The sequence below is a fragment of the Scyliorhinus canicula genome, chromosome 10, assembly GCF_902713615.1.
Source record: "Scyliorhinus canicula chromosome 10, sScyCan1.1, whole genome shotgun sequence".
NCBI lineage: Eukaryota > Metazoa > Chordata > Chondrichthyes > Carcharhiniformes > Scyliorhinidae > Scyliorhinus > Scyliorhinus canicula.
Window position 1 is genome coordinate 74,609,778 of NC_052155.1, and position 19,348 is coordinate 74,629,125.

The 19,348-nt window shown below is 44.3% G+C and overlaps 1 protein-coding gene across 2 annotated transcripts in view; it reads right to left on the reverse strand.

Annotated features, from left to right (window-relative positions):
- smchd1 (structural maintenance of chromosomes flexible hinge domain containing 1) overlaps nt 1-6,550 on the reverse strand; it is a 217,226-nt gene extending 210,676 nt beyond the window's left edge. For both annotated transcript variants that reach the window (XM_038809195.1, XM_038809194.1), the window contains exon 1: nt 6,318-6,550. In XM_038809195.1, coding sequence (XP_038665123.1) covers nt 6,318-6,506 — 189 coding nt within the window. In that variant the 5' untranslated portion in view covers nt 6,507-6,550. The remainder of the gene's footprint in view (nt 1-6,317) is intronic.
- Between the last annotated feature and the right edge of the window lie 12,798 nt (nt 6,551-19,348).

Sequence of the window (19,348 nt, forward strand, 5' to 3'; positions counted from 1 at the left end):
TTTAATTCCCGCCCCCTCCCCACTTGTAACCTGTCACTTGCTCTTCAATTTTGTTTTCAGATTGCTGACCTGCTGTCTTACCTTTAATGCCAGTTTCAACATCTTCTTTAGCCTTTAACACTATAAGCACTCTCTTTGTCCTGTGCTCATATCTTTTGTCAAATCTCTCCTGGTTCCCACCTATCTCTGACCTTCAACTCTGCTCCAACTCCTCTTAAACAGCATGAAATCCATTAGCGTTCTCCCTCTCTTCAGCTCTGAAGAGTCACATGGACTCCAACATTAACTCTTGTTTTTCCCTTCACAGGTACTGCCAGACGCGAGTTTCTAGGAGTTTGTTTTCAGATTTCCAACATCCACAGTATTTTGCTTTTACTTAACATGTTTTCTTTGGTTTATAATTCTATCCTTTAGAAACAAACACGGTTTAGTTTGATTTCTTTTAAACAGCCTTTTTAAACTGCATTGCAACTTTTAGTGATCACATACCTATACTGTACTCCCAGATTCCATTGTTTCTTTACCCCATTTTGATTCTTATCAAAGTTTTAAGAACACGAGAAATGGCATAAGCAGTAGTAGGCTATTTGACCCTTCAAGTTTGCACCATCATTCAAGACTATGCCATATAAGCCATGATTGAGTGGCGGAGCAAGCTCAATGGCCTAATTTTGCTCCCATGTCTTATCTTCTATCTCAACTTCATCTTCCGGCATGAAACCTGTATCCCCTGGGACCCAAAAATCTACTTGCCTCCAGCAATAATATTCTTAACTGCATGAGCAACCACAACTCTCTTGGATCGAGAATTCCAAAGATCCATTATTCTTTATGTGACGGAATTTCTCACCTCAGTCCTAGGGAGGATGCGCTGCAATTGTATATGGTGTTAGTGAGGCCACACCTGGAGTATTGTGTTCAGTTTTAGACTCCTTACCTGACAAAGGACGTAGTGGTGCTGAAGGGTGTGCAGAGGAGATTCACTAGGTTAATCCCAGAGTTGAGCAGGTTGGATTACAAGGAGAGGTTGAGTAGACTGGGACTGTACTCGCTGGAATTTAGAAGGATGGGGGGGGGGTTTGGATCTTATAGAAACACAAAATTATGAAGAGAATAGATAGGATAGATGCAGGGAGGTGGTTTCCACTGGCGGGTGATAGCAGAACTAGGGGGCATAGCCTCAAAATAAGGGGATGTAGATTTAGGTCTGAGCTTAGGAGGAACTTCTTCACAAAAGGGTTGTGAATCTGTGGAATTCTCTGGCCAGTGAAGCAGTTGAGGCTCCTTCATTAAATGTTTTCAAGATAAAATTAGATAGTTTTGTAGTCACCTGGGGTGACCACTGCCCAACACAAAATGGAAGATTGCAAGGAATGCAGGGAAAATGGACATGTTGCAAAAGCAAGCAGCTTGCAAAGCGCTTGTGTAGTCTGACTACTGCAGAAACCAGTTCTGACTGCTGTAGAAACCAGACAGCACTGTGAAAAGAACAAGTTAGCATACTAATAAGGCGATACCGGGCGATCCCCAGGTACAATGGAAACAAGTTAACACAAATCGATACATTTAATAAAAGGCCAGACTTCCCGGCGCCAAAGGAAGTCCAAAACAATAACTCCCAAGAACCGCCCAGTGATGAAGGTACTGCCCCGTTATTGGGGAATTCAAATCAATCGATTGGGAAGTGACCCAATCGATTGCGAGTGTATAGAGGGTCTGCCCAGACCCTGAGAGGAGTATAAGACAGAGACCACCGACCCCAGCTCTCTCTCTCTGCCAGCCTCTCCTTGACCAGCCAGCCCTCCCAGCAGAACACCGTTGCAGCAGAAGAACCTTGAGGAGAGGTCTGGACAGCAGCCGCCAACAAGTAAGTGTCACAACGCACGCTACGAGAGTAGACACTCCTGACCCCCTTTAGTCCATAACTACTGGAAGCCTGTGGACCCAGGACAAGCTAGAGGCCGTTGTTCCCTGATCCGGCAGTCCCTTTATCCAGATAAGTATTTGGCCTATTAGTGGTAGGATTAGCCTAGTCTTATAGTTTTATATGCATGATTAGTAGATTACTGTAATATAATAAACGTGTCTTGTTTGAACTTACTAACTGGTGTATGGATTTATTGCTTTGAACTTGAAACTTATGGCGGTATCTTAACGATACCTGGCGACTCCAAAGCTAAGGAACGAAACAGAGCCAAATTGAGTGTTAAGCACACTCACCCAGAACGAGCAACAGTTTTTTGAAGAATAAAGAAATAATAATGGTGTTCAGGCGGGAAAGTGGAGTGGAGTGGATCTCACGGAATGGCGGAGCAGGCTCCAAGGGCCAGATGTCCTACTCTTTTAGTTCTTATGTACCAAACAGCAGTCCTTTACTCTTAAGCTCTGAAGAGGAGTCATGCAGTCATCAATTGTTTCTCTCTCCACAATGCTGCCAGCCCTGTTGAATTTTCCCTGAATTTTCCGTTATTATTTCAGATTTTCGACTTCCTCAATATTTTGCTTTAATTCCTATATTCTAAGGCAGTGATATTTATCTTGTCAAACTTAAGAATTTTATATCTCAATCTTCTGATTCAAGCAGCAGCCTGCGGTCTCATTCATCCTACCACAATGTAACACCTCACACTTGCTATGTTGAAATTCATTAAACCCTCATTCTGCAAGTTTGCTAATGTCTTCTTATATGCTGTTCAAGCCTTATTTGGTTGTGACAACACCACCTCAATTTAATACTGGTCATTAATCTTGAAATGGAAGTTTCGATTCCTTCCCAATTTGGGGATGGAAAATAATGTTTATAAAATGTCAGTACTTGGAATGTTCAAACTCAACCTAAAGGGCATTGATTCAGCACCACAAGATGCCTGTTGTACTGCTATTCAAGAATAATGAATGCTATTCCGAACTGTCTGTCAAAATAAGTCTGGCCACCAATTTAATTCATGCAACGTGCCCCATTAATGTAGTAAAATTGTCCCTAGATGCTTTACAGGAATGTTATCAAGTAAAATATGACACCAGACCACAAGATATTGTAACACATGACCAAAAGCTTGATTGCCGAGGTAGATTTAGAGAAGAGAAAAGTAAAAGACCTTCTCCAGAGTTCCCCAGTATCAGATTTGCCAGTCTTTAGCTAATTTGATTCATCCCATATGATATCAAGAAATGACTGAAGGCATAATGTATAATGCAACAACTATGGGCCATTCTGGCAATGGTACTGAAGATTTGTGCTCTAACTTGCCAGGCCCCTAGCTAAGCTGTCCCAGTACAGCTACAACACTGGCATATACCCAGTAACGTGAAAACTGGCCAGGTATGCCCTCAATACAAATAGCAGGACCAATCCAAACCAACAAATTATCACCCCATGATCAAGGGCAATTAGGGGTGGGGAATAAATGTTGGCGTATCCATTGACACCCACATCCCATGAACAAATTTTTTAAAACAAATGGCGAGACTTAAGAATGGATTTCCTTAGCTTAGCCCCTAGGCAGCTTAAGGCACAGCCACCAATGGTGCAGTGATGAAAATCAGATCACGATTTGAAGTCGAGAGAGATTTTGCTTTCAATTATTGATATTTCATGTCTCATGTTAAAACAACATTAGGAAGACATGGAATCAAATGGTGAGAATAGCTACAAGATGATGATTGGAAGAGTAAATATTAAAGACTGCAGCAATTTACAAGACTACATTAATACAAGGGTACACCATTCGCTACATTTAACATTTGTTGCCACAAGTCATGAGCCTGAGAACCTTTAAAACAGGCAGGGAAACCTGAATCATCTCAACAACACTTTATCCAATTAAAATGTGTAAAATTACACTGTAAACTATACATCAAGAAACTTACTCCTGATCAAACTACCAATTCATACAATTAACAAAACGCATAGTTTTTACCTGTCTCCAGCAATCTGGGTCCACTTGAACCGACTACTCCCTTTGGCCTTGCACCCTCTAAAAATCTTTTGACTGAGCACTGCTGGCATGGCACGGCCATTATCTGCTCCTTGCCCTCTAACATATCTCCCTCTAACATTGGCATCAAAACGATGGTGCAGTTGTCTGACAGACCAACCTCTACGTGTATTAGAAAATAGTTGGTTTCTACACTCAAGAGACCAAACATCAACTATCAGACACTTCCTCTTACCTCCATCTGAATGGCAACCCTGCCACCTAACATGAAACTATTGATTTCAGGACTGTAACTGACCTCACAGCCTCTGGAGACCTTCCCCAGCCTCTGGAAATCTTCCCTCCACAGCCTCCAACCTTACTGGTCATCTTCAATGAAGGGGCCTTGGTGAGTTGCTGCAGTTCTTCATGTAGATTTTAGCACAAAACTGAAGCACTTGCAACTTTCAGCCATAAGTAGCCAGTAAATGATCCACCTTGATTCCCACAAGATATGCCAATCTTCAGTCAATTCAATGGCTCAAACCACTGGACACAACAAAGGCTATGATCAATGACATCCTAGCTGAAGAAATAAAATGAATAAAACTTAAGGGACTTTGGATTTTATAAATTGAGGCATGGAGTAAAAGAGCACCCCATTTTGAATTGAACCTTTTATTTTATATTAACTCTTTATTCTTTCTCCAAAAATGTGTATCACTTTGACTTAATCTGCCTCAACTTCCGGCTGCCAGTTAACCACCCATTCCACCAGCTCCTCAAGTCTATCATTATTCCTTACAAATCACTAATAATAATAATCTTTGTCACAAGTAGGCTTACATTAATACTGCAATGACATTACTGTGAAAAGTCCCTAGTTGCCACATTCCGCCTGTTCGGGTACACAGAGGGAGAATTCAGAATGGCCAATTCACCTAACAGCACGTCTTTCGGGACTCGTAGGAGGAAACTGGAGAAAACCCACACAGATACAGGGAGAACGTGAAGACTCCGCACAGACAGTGACCCAAGCCGGGACCCTGGCACTGTGAAGCAACAGTGCTGACACTGTGCTCCCGTGCCACCATACAAGTTTGTGTTATCTGCAAATTTTGAAACTGTACCCTCACACTTTGCATTGTCTTCATGATAGAAGGTGCAAAAAATCCAAAACTGGTGGCAAACCATCAGTTCAATTTTTCTCGATCCTCCCACCAATGGAAATAATTTTTCCTATCTACATTGTCCAAACCACATGATTTTGAATATCTCTATCAAATCCCCTCTGAACCGCCTCTTCTCCAAAGAGGACAGTCCCAACTTCACCAAGTTATCTACCCAACTAAAAATCCTTAGTCCCAGAATCAGCCATGTTCATTTTATCTGCACCCTTGCTAAGGTCTTTGCATCCTCTTAAACAGTCCTGCCCAAAACTGGGCTGAGACCAGACCAGTTTCATACAGATTTAGCATAACGTCCTTGCTTTTGTACTCTAAGCCCCTATTGGTAAAGCCAAATCAATTCAGTGCTTCTTTATTACCCACTCTCTCAACCTGCCCTGCCACCTTCACTCTCTCGACCTGCCACCTTTAATGATTTATGCACACACATTCAGCCGCAATATCCCCAAGAACTGATCAAGTCTGGAAAATTGTTGTTTCGCCCCACAGTGCTGACTCTTCAGGAGTACCAGCTGCTGTTGAAAAGCTGCTATTCAGGAATCTGTAACTTCCTTGTGGCAGAAAGGAGAGTTCAGTTACTGGGGTGGCCAGAATCGGAGATGTGCTGAAAGATGTTGCCACAAGAACTTGCGCATTGTTCGGCTGTCAATGTCCAGTCGCGCGATAAAGCCATTCATTGAGAGCTTTGAAAATATGATGCTTGGCCCAATTGCACAGTGTTGAGGTGACTGAAACGTGCGATAGACTCCTGTCTGAACTGACCCTGATCACACAGAATTTCACATTAGCCCTGGAACCTGAACCCCACAATTTGCCGAAATCGCTTGTGCGGTATTCCACTCTGCATGGAGGAGTTTCCTGTACAGGCGACTGGTGATGCACACGCTGCACTACCTTGTTTGCCGCCCGGACACAGCATTCTGTCCTACTGCCCTAGAGGCTATCAGGGCCCCTAGAGTGAGACTTCCTATTTGGGAGCCCACTCCTTTCCCTTCGGTGGACGGTGTTGCAGGCAGCAGTCCTGTACAACGAATGATTAACATGGCTCATGGACTCACACGTCACAAGCCTTAAAAAAGAGTACATTCCATGTTTCATATGCATGTAGGTGACTTGTCTGCCCCCCTCCCTCGCGACGGTCCTCACCCGAGCCGTTTCCCGGGGCCCTCATCCCCTCGCCCCGGACTCTCCCTCTCCCGCCACGGCTGCTCACCCGACACACCGCGGTCCTGAACTCGGCGTACGTGCTCCAGCTGCTGAAGTCCAGGCATTTCTCCAGCGAGTCTCCCAAGCGGCGATCGAAGATGAAAACCACCTTCTTTTTGTGCCCGTCTTTCTCTGCGCTGCCCCCAGGTATTGAGTCCGGAGTCACCGCCACATTAAGCGGCTGCTCTGCCGCCATTTTGCTGCGAGTCACGCAGATAAGGTCGGGGCGGATGTGACGGAACAGCGCACTTCCGCCGCAGCCTGCTCTGTCTGCTTTAACAACATTATGATGATGATGGTGGTGATGATTATTATTGATCTCTCACAGCGAACTGGTGTTGGGGGTGACCCTTCAGTTCCCTGGCCTGCTCTCCACGCAACACATTGCTGTCTCAAACAAATGCAAAGTTCTGCAGAGATGCTGTCTGAAACAAGAAGAACAGAAAATGCGGGAAACAACCCAGCAGGTCTGGCAGCACCAGTGAAAAGTGAAACAGAGTTAACGTTTCGAGTCGACTGGCTGCTATCTCCAACTTCCTTCTCAGGAGGAAGCCATCAGTTGTTTCTCCTTAAGTTGGACAAGTTCAACAAGGGGATACCACACCATTTACTAGAAGGGGGATGCACTAAGACTCCAGATGCAGTGGGTAGAGGCACTATTGTGCCATGGGCACCTCGCAGACAGTGGGCCGGGGGGTTAAGGTGGTTGAATAGTTTTGTTTATAATCAACAAACAATGAAATATAAACAAAATAGTAATATAAAGAAATGGATATTTACAAAGTACAATATTAGAAACAAATACCAAACAAAAAAACCAAAAAATGAAACAATTTGCAGGGCCATGATACAGTAATACTGCCATGAGTAGTGCAAACACTTTTTCTTCATAGTGGCGTGGATGCTACCGCCTCTGAATATTCCTCTCCCCTCCCTTTACTCTTGCCCCCCATATCCCTAGCTCCCCCCAACTCCCCAGGAACAGACTTCTTGAGTTCATAAGATATAGGAGCAGAATTAGGCCATTTGGCCCATCGAGTGCTCCGCCATTCTATCATGGATGATATGTTCCTCATCTGCCACCTACAATGTTACGAGGAGGAGTTTCTTCTCTCAGTGTTGTGAGTCTTTGGAACTCCTTGCCACAGAGCTGTAGGGGTGGAGACTGTATATTTAAGGCTGAGATAGATTTGTGATTATTAATGTTATTAAGAATGCATTCTAATTAACATACTGCACTACATAACTCTTAATGGATCTCTTTGTAACAAAAAATATTCCATTTTATTACAGTACACATTTTTATACTTTCACATTTATACAGCCTTCTAAACATCTAAATTTGCTGAGGCAAGAAACAGAAAACAGTCATTTCTCTTCAGTGATCACACCTATCAAGTCTGTCAAAATTAGTTGGGGAAAAAACAACTAAGGAAGCAAAGCCTGATCAACTTGGATCTGCAGAAAACTAGGTTGATGTCGAATCAGAATAATTACAATATTTTAGGAAAAGATTTGATTTGGACAACACATGTAATCATGAGGAATCACTTCGCAATTTGAAGGACAATTCCTTATAAGCCTTCATGAATAATTTGGCACTTCTTCAATGGCCCCACTGGTGATCATCTTTTGCATAGAATACAGTAACCACAATAATCATGAATGAAATATCTAAACAAAGTTCATTTAAAATGTCTGTAAATTATCAGACACTTTGACTAGATTATTAGTAAAATTTTACCCAGGTGCCCTTATGTGCGAGACGAACAAAGGACAAACACAGTTTACAATTCAACCAAATTCACTATTCAAGTCCAGACTTGCCCTGGCTTGCCTGTCTCTGACCAATGCATTTGAACTTGGCAGCCTGGCTCTGGCACCCGGGTGGGGGGGGGGGGCAGAAAGAAAGGATGGGAAGGCCTGAAAAGGGGGGCCCTCAGCGATCACATGGCAGGGTGTCATCGCTTGCGGAGGTGTGGGGTAATGCCCATATATATGGGGGCAATGACATTGCCAATGGGTAGGGGTGACCCGCAAACTCACTTAGAGATAGCAGCGTCCTTTCAAAATGGGGGGACCGATCGCTGAGGAGCCAGCCTGGCCAGTGAGTTCAGCTCCCCAGTGAGGAAAATAATTCTAAATGTAGGCAAAACCGTGGAGAACTCCCCAGTGCCCAAGTAAGTGACCAAAGTGTGGTTAGCGGGGATTTTTCTAGTGTCCTCTGGTGGTATTTATGAATAAAGCTATCTTAGATCGAGTATCTGCAATGAAGCAGGGTGAATTAGTAATGTCGTAGTGTTGCGTCTGTAAAATCTTAGTCACTTTGATCAGTTTATTATTCAAACATTTTACCCAGGTGCCCTTATTTGTGAAATGAGCAAAGGACAAAACACGGGTTAACGCAGTTTTATTCACAATTCTCTCACTCATACAAAATGTGACTCAGAATCACAGCTGAGCTCTTGGTACTACCCGCACTTAGTGAAGGAGGCTGTCCAGGCTACAGTCACTCAATGTGGATATCTTCTCTGGGCTTCAAAACCCAGGGTCCCATCTGCTTGCAATGGTTGTGCCTTCGGGACGCCCAGGGCATCGCTGAAGATGTGTTCAAATCTTCCTTCCTTTATACTGGTCTGCTAGTAGTGAGTCATAGGTGTATGCCCACAACTAGCCGGAGTTCCATTGGTCCATTCAGACCCCAACTCGTTAATGGAATAAACAGGATACTCCAGTTTATCCAGCATGATTCAATCAAGATCCATTGTCCTCTAAAACACCTCTGTCTAGCTCGTCTGATGGAGGCTGATGGCTTCTTTTGTCTGCCATTCATCCTGCTGCAAAGTTGATCACCTGTGTCTCAAAGGTAGTTACATATTCATAGCATGGTCTTGTTCTTTTGTGTAAACGCGAGTGGGTAATCACAAAGTCCATACAGCAATAATGAGTTTATGTGTTGACTTGAGTGCTCTTGCAGATGGCCAATATCAATTCAGCCAGGGCCTCATGTGGCAGTTTCAGTTTTGGCCTATGTGTCTTTTCAGCCTGTTTTCAGTACCACAGTGGTGATACTGAATCCATTGGAAAATAGCGACGATAACGCTGTTCAATTCCATGTTAACTTTGAAAGTGACATATTCCAATCGCAAACAAAAATCTTAAACATTATCAAAGCCAGTTTCATAGGTATAAGGTGAGAACCAGCTCAGGTTTATTGGATAAATAGACTAAAAGGATATTGAGGTAAATGAACAGTGGGAAACATTTAATGAAACAATTCAAATTATTCAACAAAAATACATTCCATAAGACCATAAGATATAGGAGCAAAAGTAGGCCACTCGGCCCATCGGGTCTGTTCTGCCATTCAATCATGGCTCATATTTTTCTCATCCCCATTCTCCTGCCTTCTCCCCATAGCTTCTGATCCCCTTATTAATCAAGAACCTATCTATCTCTGTCTCAAAGACACTCAGTAATTTGGCCTCCACAGCCTTCTGCGGCAAAGAGTTCCACAGACTCACCACCCTCTGGCTGAAGAAATTCCTCCTCATCTTTGTTTTAAAGGATCGTCCCTTTAGTCTGAGATTGTGTCCTCTGGTTCTAGTTTTTCCGAAAAGTGGAAATATCCTTTCCACGTTCACTCTATCCAGGCCTCGCAGTATCCTGTAAGTTTCAATAAGATCCCCCCTCATCCTTCTCAGTGCATAAGACATAGGAGCAGAATTAGGCCACTCGGCCCATCGAGTCTGCTCCGCCATTCAATCATGACTGATATTTTCTCATCCCCGTTCTCCTGCCTTCTCCCCATATCCCCTGTACCCCTTATTAATCAAGAACCTATCCATCTCTGTCTTAAAGGCACTCAGCGATTTGGCCTCCACAGCCTTCTGCTGTAAAGAGTTCCACAGATTCACCACCCTTTGATTGAAGAAATTCCTCCTCATCTCAGTTTTTAAGGATCATCCCTTTAGTCTGAGATGGTGTCCTCTGGTTCTAGTTTTTCCTACAAGTGGAAAGATCCTCTCCACGTCCACTCTATCCAGGCCTCGCAGTATCCTATAAGTTTCAATAAGAACCCCCCTCCTCCTAATCTCCAATGAGTACAGACCCAGAGTCCTCAACCGTTCCTCATATGACAAGCTCTTCATTCCAGGCATCATTCTTGTGAACCTCCTCTGGACCCTTTCCAAGGCCAGCACATTCTAGCCCTTTCGACATGAATGCTAACATTGAATTTGCCTTTCTAATTGTCGCCTGAACCGGCACATTAGCCTTAAGAGAATCTTGAACAAGGACTCCCAAGTCCGTTTGTGCTTCTGATTTCCTCAGCATTTCCCCATTTCGAAAATAATCTATGCTTCCTTTCCTCCTTCCCAAGTGCTTAACCTTACACTGTTCCACATTGTATTCCATCTGCCATTTCCTTGCAAACTCTCCTCGCCTGTCCAAGTTCTTCTGCAGCCCCCCTGCTTCCTCAATACTACCTGTCCCTCTACATATCTTTGTATCATCTGCAAACTTAGCACAGTATCCTTCTTCTAGATCGTTAATGTATATTGTGAAAAGTTGTGGTCCCAACATTGACCCCTGAGGCAGACCACTAGTCACTGGCTGTCATCCTGAAAAAGAGCCCTTTATCCCCACTCTCTGCCTTCTGCCAGTCAGCTAATCCTCTATCCATGCCAAGATCTTACCCTTAACACCTTGGGCTCTTAATTTATTTAACATTTCCATTGAAGAACAAAAACTCTGCAAGAACAATTCATCCGTGGCTCACTCAGCATGTTGTGATTTTAAAAAGAGGCTTACAATGTTGCATAACAGTAGCAAGTCTGAAGATTGGGAATGTTTTAGCATACATAACAATAATCTTTATTCGTGTCACAAGTGGACTTACGTTTACATTGCAATGACGTTACCGTGAAAATCGTCTCGTTGCCACACTCCGGCGCCTGTTTAGGTACACTGGGGAAGAATTCAGAATGTCCAAATCACCTAACAACACGTCTTTTGGGACTTGTGGGAGGGAACCGGAGCACCCAGAGGAGACCCTTGCGCATGCGCGGCCACGGACCCAGCCATTCTCCGGCAGTTTATTTTGTGGAGGCCATGCATTATCTGTGGCGCGTCTGCTAGCCCCTCACTAGTCGCAGCATTGGAGAGGGGGCGCCGCCGATTGTTTTCCATATAAAACACCACGGATCCTCCGCACTTAGCCTCAGAATAGCAGAATCTGGATCCCTGTTCTTTGCAGACAGAAATAGCATGTATGCTGTTGTGCCTGATTCAGCTAAATAAAATAAATGACAACAATTTGTGACTCTTTCCTTGACCAATCAGGCCTAAATTGATTGGTTTAATTTTCAGACAATTCTTGGCTGTTGACTGTCTATTGCCATCAACTGGTGCATTCTCCATGGCAACATCTCTATCAATCAGAGTCCACTCAGCACTCTCTTCTTATACAGTATAAATTGCTATTTTCATGTTCTATTGGTATTCTTGTGAAGTGTCCCAATGAGTGAAAGATGACAAGCTTCAATGAGTCTCTTGTCAGCAATGCAAATTTATATCTTAAAACAGAACTTAAGATTCTTTATAAAACAGTGCAGTTTGGCAGTTTAGGAACAAATGTAGACCTGTGAATCACTGAAGCAAATTAAGTTACAAACCCAACTGAGCAAGGTTTTTGTATAAAGTTATCAGCAATTGATTTTGTGTCAGACTCCATGATTATCATCAGACGTAAACTCTTAACTTTTCAGAAGTGGATGTTTACACATTGACATTTTATGTCAAATAGGATCTCAAAAAGACAGTTGTCTGTAACTTTCAACTTGTATCTCCTACATAGAAAAGCATAACTAACCTCACCAGTAAGGCAATAACAATATATCAAATCAGAAGACAATTTTCACAAAAACAGACAGCATGTGCAAGTGTGAAAATTGTTCCAGCAACGTAGCTTTACAGAGGTAGGAAAATCTGCCCAGTTGTGCTCACAAAAGTGTTTTTCATTCAGAAATTATAGAAATTATTGTAGCTGTTTGTAAAAAAAAATAAACTTGCAAGCCCACTTGCTTTCAAAAAACTGTCTAGTTTCCTTCATTGCCGTGTAACCAAGTTGACAGAATATGGCCTGATGGGATAGGTGACTGGATGACTTAGCATATTTTTTGTGATTTTGATGAGGCAAGAATTTTAGCAGTATAATAAAACTGTTTTAAAGATTTTTTTTAACTTGAGAGAATGTCTTGGCTTTCTGTCTCTTTGTGGAGGCATGGAATGCCTTGCAGCATGTAGAATTTAGTTTTTTTTCTGGAAATCTTCCCATGTCTTCCTAACTTCATGCTCTTTTCATGTAGCTTTTTCGCAGGTCAGGAAAGTCTTGGGTGCAAAGTATATCTCTTCTGAGGTCATTGTGAGGACCACAGGAAAATTGTATTTCCTCCCACATGCGGTTTTAATGTACCGGTGTGAGTTTTGGAAGCTAAAAAGAAAGGGCCTCCTTGGAGAGTTCATGACTATGAGGAGAAACCTGCTGATGAGTTACAAACATTCTGACAGGTGAGTGTAAAATGTTTTGACACTTTGGAAAGTCACTAAAACTTGTTGGACGGTATCTTATCCAATTTTGGCAAAGTGTCGGTTCCTGTGAGAAAACCGATGCAAATCCTGCTAGCTTTGTCGGCAGGAAATCTCACGGAATATTGAGCCTTTTAAACAATTTTTTTAAGCACTTGAATCCCTCTACGCTGTGGGATCCTCCCACTGATTCGCTCTCCCCGAGGCAACTTAATCTCAGCAATCAGCTCCATATGTCTCCCCAGCACATGTTCCAGATCTGTTTGAGGAAATGGCTGCCAGGAAGCCAGCATTGTGTTTCTGAGATGGAGTGCTAATCAGACACCTGAATATTGAGCAGCGGAGGTGGAATGCCTTCTATCCACGGTCACGTAGATGTCCATCGAGCAAGGTGGCGACACCCGTTGGAAGGCAGTGGCTGTGTTCTTCAATGCCAGCTCACTGCAGAAGAGGATGGGACAGAAATGCTGCAAAAAGATAGTGACCTTTGGACAGCCAAGGTAAGTCTGTCACCTCTAATCTCTTGCTGCACACACACTCCTCACACCTCCAGTATAATCTCTTGCCCAGCCACATCACAGGTTTCCAACACCTGTCATGAGGCCCTCTCCCCCATCCCCCCCCCATATCCCCACAGCCCCACATCCAGCCTCCATGCCTGCCTCTGCGCTGGCCCCTTCTCCAAGACCACATCCACCAAGTGCGGAGCATGATCTGAAATAGCGATCGCTGAGTATTCCGTTTTCCTCACCCCCGACAACAATAACCTCCCCATAATAAAGAAATCAATCCTCAAATATACATTATGCGCTGGTGAGAAAAATGAACAGTCTCTACCACCTGGAGGCTAGAACTGTCACATATCCGTTTTCCCCAACTCCTTCATGAATTCTGACAACAACTCTAACATCTGTAGCATTGGGTAGCACGGTAGCACAAATGGACAGCACTGTGGCTTCACAGCGCCAGGGACCCAGGTTCGATTCCCCACTTGGTCACTGTGCGGAGTCTGCACGTTCTCCCCGTGTCTGCGTGGGTTTCCTCCGGGTGCTCCGGTTTCCTCCCACAGTCCAAAGACGTGCAGGTTAGGTGGATTGGCCGTGCTAAATTGCCCTTAGTGATCAAAAAGGTTAGATGGGGTTACGGGTATAGGTGGAAGTGAGGGCTTAAGTGGATCGGTGCAGACCCGATGGGCCGAATGGCCTCCTTCTGCACTGTATGTTCTATGTTCCAACCTCTTGCCTCTCCCCCCCCCCAAACAAAGGGATCAAGAGCACAGCTTAGATCAATCCTTCTTCGGACTCTGTTTAAATCGTCCCCGAAAATTAACTGACGTGTGTCCAGGCTCGGGATGGCTACCAACATTCTCTTCATAGACCCTACATCACCCCAATTCCGGGCATACACGTGAACCAACACCACCAATCTCCCCTCCATAGCGCTCGTCTCTGTAACGTATCTGTCTCCTGATCCGCCATCACCCTCCATTGGAAACCTAACATACCAGCACTGCTACCCCCAGGCCCTGCTTTCAAAGCCCAAGTGAAACACCTGACTCACCTAAACCTTCCGAAGCCTAACCTGGTCCTTCAACTTCAAATGGGTCTCCTTCAACAGCACCACATCGGCTCTCAAGCTCCTTAAATGCAAAAAGACTTGCCAGCTTCACCTGTCCACCCAACGCCCGCACGATTCATGTTACCATTCGAACTGCGGGTCTCTCACCTCCCCTCCCCGCGGGGCGTACCTGCTCCCCCCGCCAACTTCATAGACCCACCGTCTACCCAAAATGGCCCCCTGTCCCGCCCCATGAATGGGACCAAGCCCTGCCCCTAGTCACCGTCAACCAATTCCCCTCCACCCTATCCCAGAAACACCCCAACCACTTCCTCTCAAAACTGCTCCTCTCTGCATGCTCCCATCCCCCCACTATTCACATCTGCTAGGCCAGTCGAAATCTGTCCACACACGTTGGCCAGCCACAACACCTCCCCCACCTCACACCCATTCACTAGCCAACTTAAGTTTCCTAGCGAAGGGCCCCCATCAGAGCCCCCTCCCCATCCATACCTAACACAAAAACCAACAGAGAAACCCCCCCATCCAACCCTTCTCAACAACCAAACATGGTAAACAACAAACAAGGGGAAAAGCCCCGACACATCATCCCACCATCCCCAAACCATCCCCCCCAACCACAACATACGAAGTCCAAACTCAGTTAAGTCCCAGTCCTTCAGCCCTCACGAATGCTTCTGCCTCCTCTACCATCTTAAAGAAATAGTCTTTGGAGTTAGATGTAACTCTCAGCTTCACCGGGTAGACCACCCTGAACTGAACATCACTCTTGTAAAGCGCCGCCTTCCCCCTGTTAAAGACTGCCCCCCGCCCACCTTCTTGCCAGCTCCAGTGTGACATCCAGGTATATACGAATACCACTGTCTTCCCACCTCACCTCCTGATTCTGCTTGGTCCATCTCAAGACCTTCTCCTTCATCTGATAGCTGTGAAAACAGACTTGTTTGGTGGATCATTCTCTTTTGGCTTCGGACAGAGTGATCAAGGAGACCTATCCAGCTCAAAGAGGGAGGTATTCCCTTCCTCCCTCAACAATTTGGCGAACATCCCTGAAAAGTACTCATTCGGCCTCAGGCCCTCCACCCCCTCAAGCCGTCCCACAATCCAAAGATTCTGTCGCCGTGACCTGACCTGTTCTTGATGTTCTCTATTTTGGCTCTCGGCCCTTTATTATTTTCCTCCATCTTCTGCAGCTCCTCTCCCATTGGGGTGAGCCAGTCGCTGTGCTGCGACAATGCCTCCTCCACCCCCTTCAACACCTCACCATGCTCCCGCACCGTCTCTGACGTCCTTCCAAGAGCCCCCTTAATCGGGGCAGCGTAACTTCCAACTGTTTGAGCATTCCCATCATCTCCTTCCAATGCCACTCAACATGCTTGACAAACTGCCACTCAAACTCCACCGCTGTCACCTTGGCCAGCGTATCCACCATAATGGGCGCAGCCCCATCTGGTGAGCTTGCTCCCACCATCTTTCCTCCACAGAACTCCGCACTGAACTTGGGCCCGCAGGTGGACTGGCGTTGGTTCCTCTTTGTACCGTATTTTTTCATTGGGATTTCAACATCCTCTAATTCCTACAACTTTACTGAAGACAACTCATATAAAAGTTCCTCTCAAAACTGGGTGAAAAGGGCCAAAAAATGAGAACTCTAGCGGGAGCCACCCAACCTGCCACCTCCACCTACATGTCGCCACTGGAAGTCCATGTATTATAATGTGAGCATGTTTTAGTGTACTGAATCATCATCTGTTCTGCAAAGATAAGTTGACTATTATATTGCCCAGCATTGTGCAATTGTTGACATGAATTAGGCACTTCTCCCAAGGGAGAAACTGCTTTAAAAACTTTTGAAAGATATGCTAGGAAACTCTTCTGTCTTGTTTTGGACTGAGATTTAAATGCCCAGATATTTTGTACTTTGAGAAAAGTACATCTGCGGCTGAACATGAAAAAAAAATCTAAGTATCTGCTTCATTGATTAAAAGCAAATTACTGCGGATGCTGGAATCTGAAACTAAAAAGAAAATGCTGGAAAATCTCAGCAGGTCTGGCAGCATCTGTAGGGAGAGAAAAGAGCCAACGTTTCGAGTCCAGATAACCCTTTGTCAAAGCTCCTCAATGATGGAGGAGCCCAGCACATATGTACACTAGACAAGTCTGAGGCATTCGCAACAATCTTCAGCCAAAAGTGCCGAGTGGATGATTCACCTCGGCCTCCTCCAGAGGTGCCCAGCATCACAGACGCTAATACGACTCACTCCATGTGATAAGAAACGGCTGAAGGGACTGGATACTGCAAAGGCTATGGGCCCTGACAATATTCCGGCAATAATACTGAAGATTTGCCTCACCCCTAGCCAAGCTGATCCAGTACAGCTACAACACTGGTATCTACCCGGCAATATGGAAGGTCAAGAGCAGCAGATACCTGGGAACCCCAACGCTTGGAGGTTTTCCTCCAAGTAACTCACCACCATGACCTGGAAATATATCACCGTTTCTTCACTGTCACTGGGGTAAAATTCTGGAACTCCCTTTCTAACAACACAATGGGTGCACCTACACCTCAAGGACTGCAGCGGTTCAAGGAGGCAACTCACTATCACCTTCTGAAGGGCAACTAGGGATGGGCAATAAATGCTGGCCTAACCAGCAAACCACATCCTGTAAATTAATTTTTAAAAATAATGAGGAAGAGAAATGACATTCCAGTATGCAATATCACAGTAATTGGAAGCAAGTTAGAAAATGTCAATCAATTCAGCTCTTTAGGAAATAACATCCAAAAGGAATACTGAAATCCGAAAAAGGATTGGTCCAGCATCAGCCTTGAATTGAGAATCTGTGTACTGAAATGTTATGTCTAGTCAGTAATAAAGTATGGATGCGAAGCTCGAGAAAGAGAAAGAAAAGAAAACAAACATCTTTGAAGAAGGATCCAAGGCTAAACACAGTGGAGATTTCTTTTTAATGAAGCAATACTGAATGAGGAAAGGTCAAGGGAACAATTAAATAATATCAAATGGAATTGCTTGGATATGTTATCGATGCAGAAGGGTTGAAGTATCCAAACATCATGGGACGGCTGAATAGAAGAAGAACAAAATGCTGACAGTACAGGAAGCAGCGAGACAGTATTAAAGATTGGCTTAACAAGAATGCCAACAACAAAGTCATCTGCTGTTGCTTTGATAGGAAAGTTTCAAAGACCATGGTCATCTATGTCATGTGGCATGGCAATTAGACACATTACGGACCGGAGATAGTTTCAAGTAATTTATTTGTGCGTGTTAAGAATAAGACATTGTGGGGTTGTCTCATTTAATTTTAGAATGGAGACAGCAGGTCTGGAACTGTTTGCGTACCTGCAATTTAAATGAGGTTTTATGACCTTTGAAGTAGTTTAGGGAACTGTACTGTTGTCTAACAACAGGGGCCTGAGAGGGGAACCCACAGAGACAGGGCAGCAATTTTTAGTTGTTGGTGATTATGCTCAAAGGTGAAGAGAGCAGTTTACGTCAGTCTCTAGCTGGATATAGATTGCTGAGGAAATAAGTCTAAGAATCTTAGATAAGTTGCTCTAAAGTGAAAGTAATAATGAATGCTGAATGAGACAAGGGGGTGAGTGCCCTTTCTACAAGCTTCCAGTGTGCCGATAGAGGCCCTTCATGGGGATGGAGGTCAGGGGGTTTGTGCTGGGGTGAAGGGGCTCAGGTTGGGGGCTTTACCTGGAACGGGGATCACTTGGCTGCTCTTCTCACCTGTAGCTTTTAAACACTTCAGTCAGTCAGTATTTAAAATTTTAAGTTATCTCGTAATAAAGTATTAGTGTTCCCATCTGCACTCCTAAGTCCTTTAAACAGTGTCAGTATCTCAAAAAATAGTTCTGTGATAATAAAGTGAAAGTGTTCCCACCTGTACCTCTGAACCTTTTAAACTGTCTCTGAGCATGTCAAGTTCAAAGATCTATGAGATGAAGGTAAACTAATTCCTTTAATGTGGTGGAAACTTTTGAAGTGGTTTTCTCACAGTCACTTTCATTGCTCTTTAAAGTATTGAAGCCTGCTTATACGCCTAGTAGGATAAAAGCTTTGAACTGCATTTGTTACATTCAATTTCATGCCCATTGCCTTTTAAATGCTTTTTGCTCGACATGTCCAGCCAGTTTCAAAGAAGGAATTATGATTGTTGATTTATATAGCTCTTCAGTCAGCCATTAACTCAGGGGAGCAGTTGGTTTTGTAACAGCAGTTTATAAAAGGAGTCTGTCTCTTTGTTCTCAAGTGTTTTCTCAAAAGAGTAGGGCAGCTGAAGATGGGGGAGAGGATTGTGGGGCTGCTGAAGGGAGGTAAGGGGGGTCGCTTTGCAGTGATTGGGGGATGGGCGCAGAAGCGTTTTGAGATTGGAAGAGCGCCCCGGTCTCTGATGAGTGGGACCTGTCAGTGAGATAAGGTCCCATCCTAGTTCTAACGAGAACTCCAGTGTGCGCTTGAATGCCACTGAAAATCCAATTGAGGGTAAAGCATTTTCTAAGTGCCATTGACTGGCACATTGGAATCGTCCCTAGTGTCAGCGAGAATCACTTTGGTATACCCACAGGCAGGAGCACTTGGTCACCAATTGAGAGAATTGAGCCCAGAGTTTCTGTGAGACCTGTTGGCTCACAGTGTGATAAGCAGGAGTTAAAAGATCCATAGAAGTGCTTTGGGATAGCATCTGTCAGAATGTGGTGCTTCAGAGTGTGATGTGTCTGACCACAAGTCGCCTATTGGTTTCTGAACTGTCTACTTACTGTGAACATAAGAGTATAGAATAGATTTTGTACCTTGTGTTATTCTAACAAATCTGTATATGTCTATAAAGGTACAG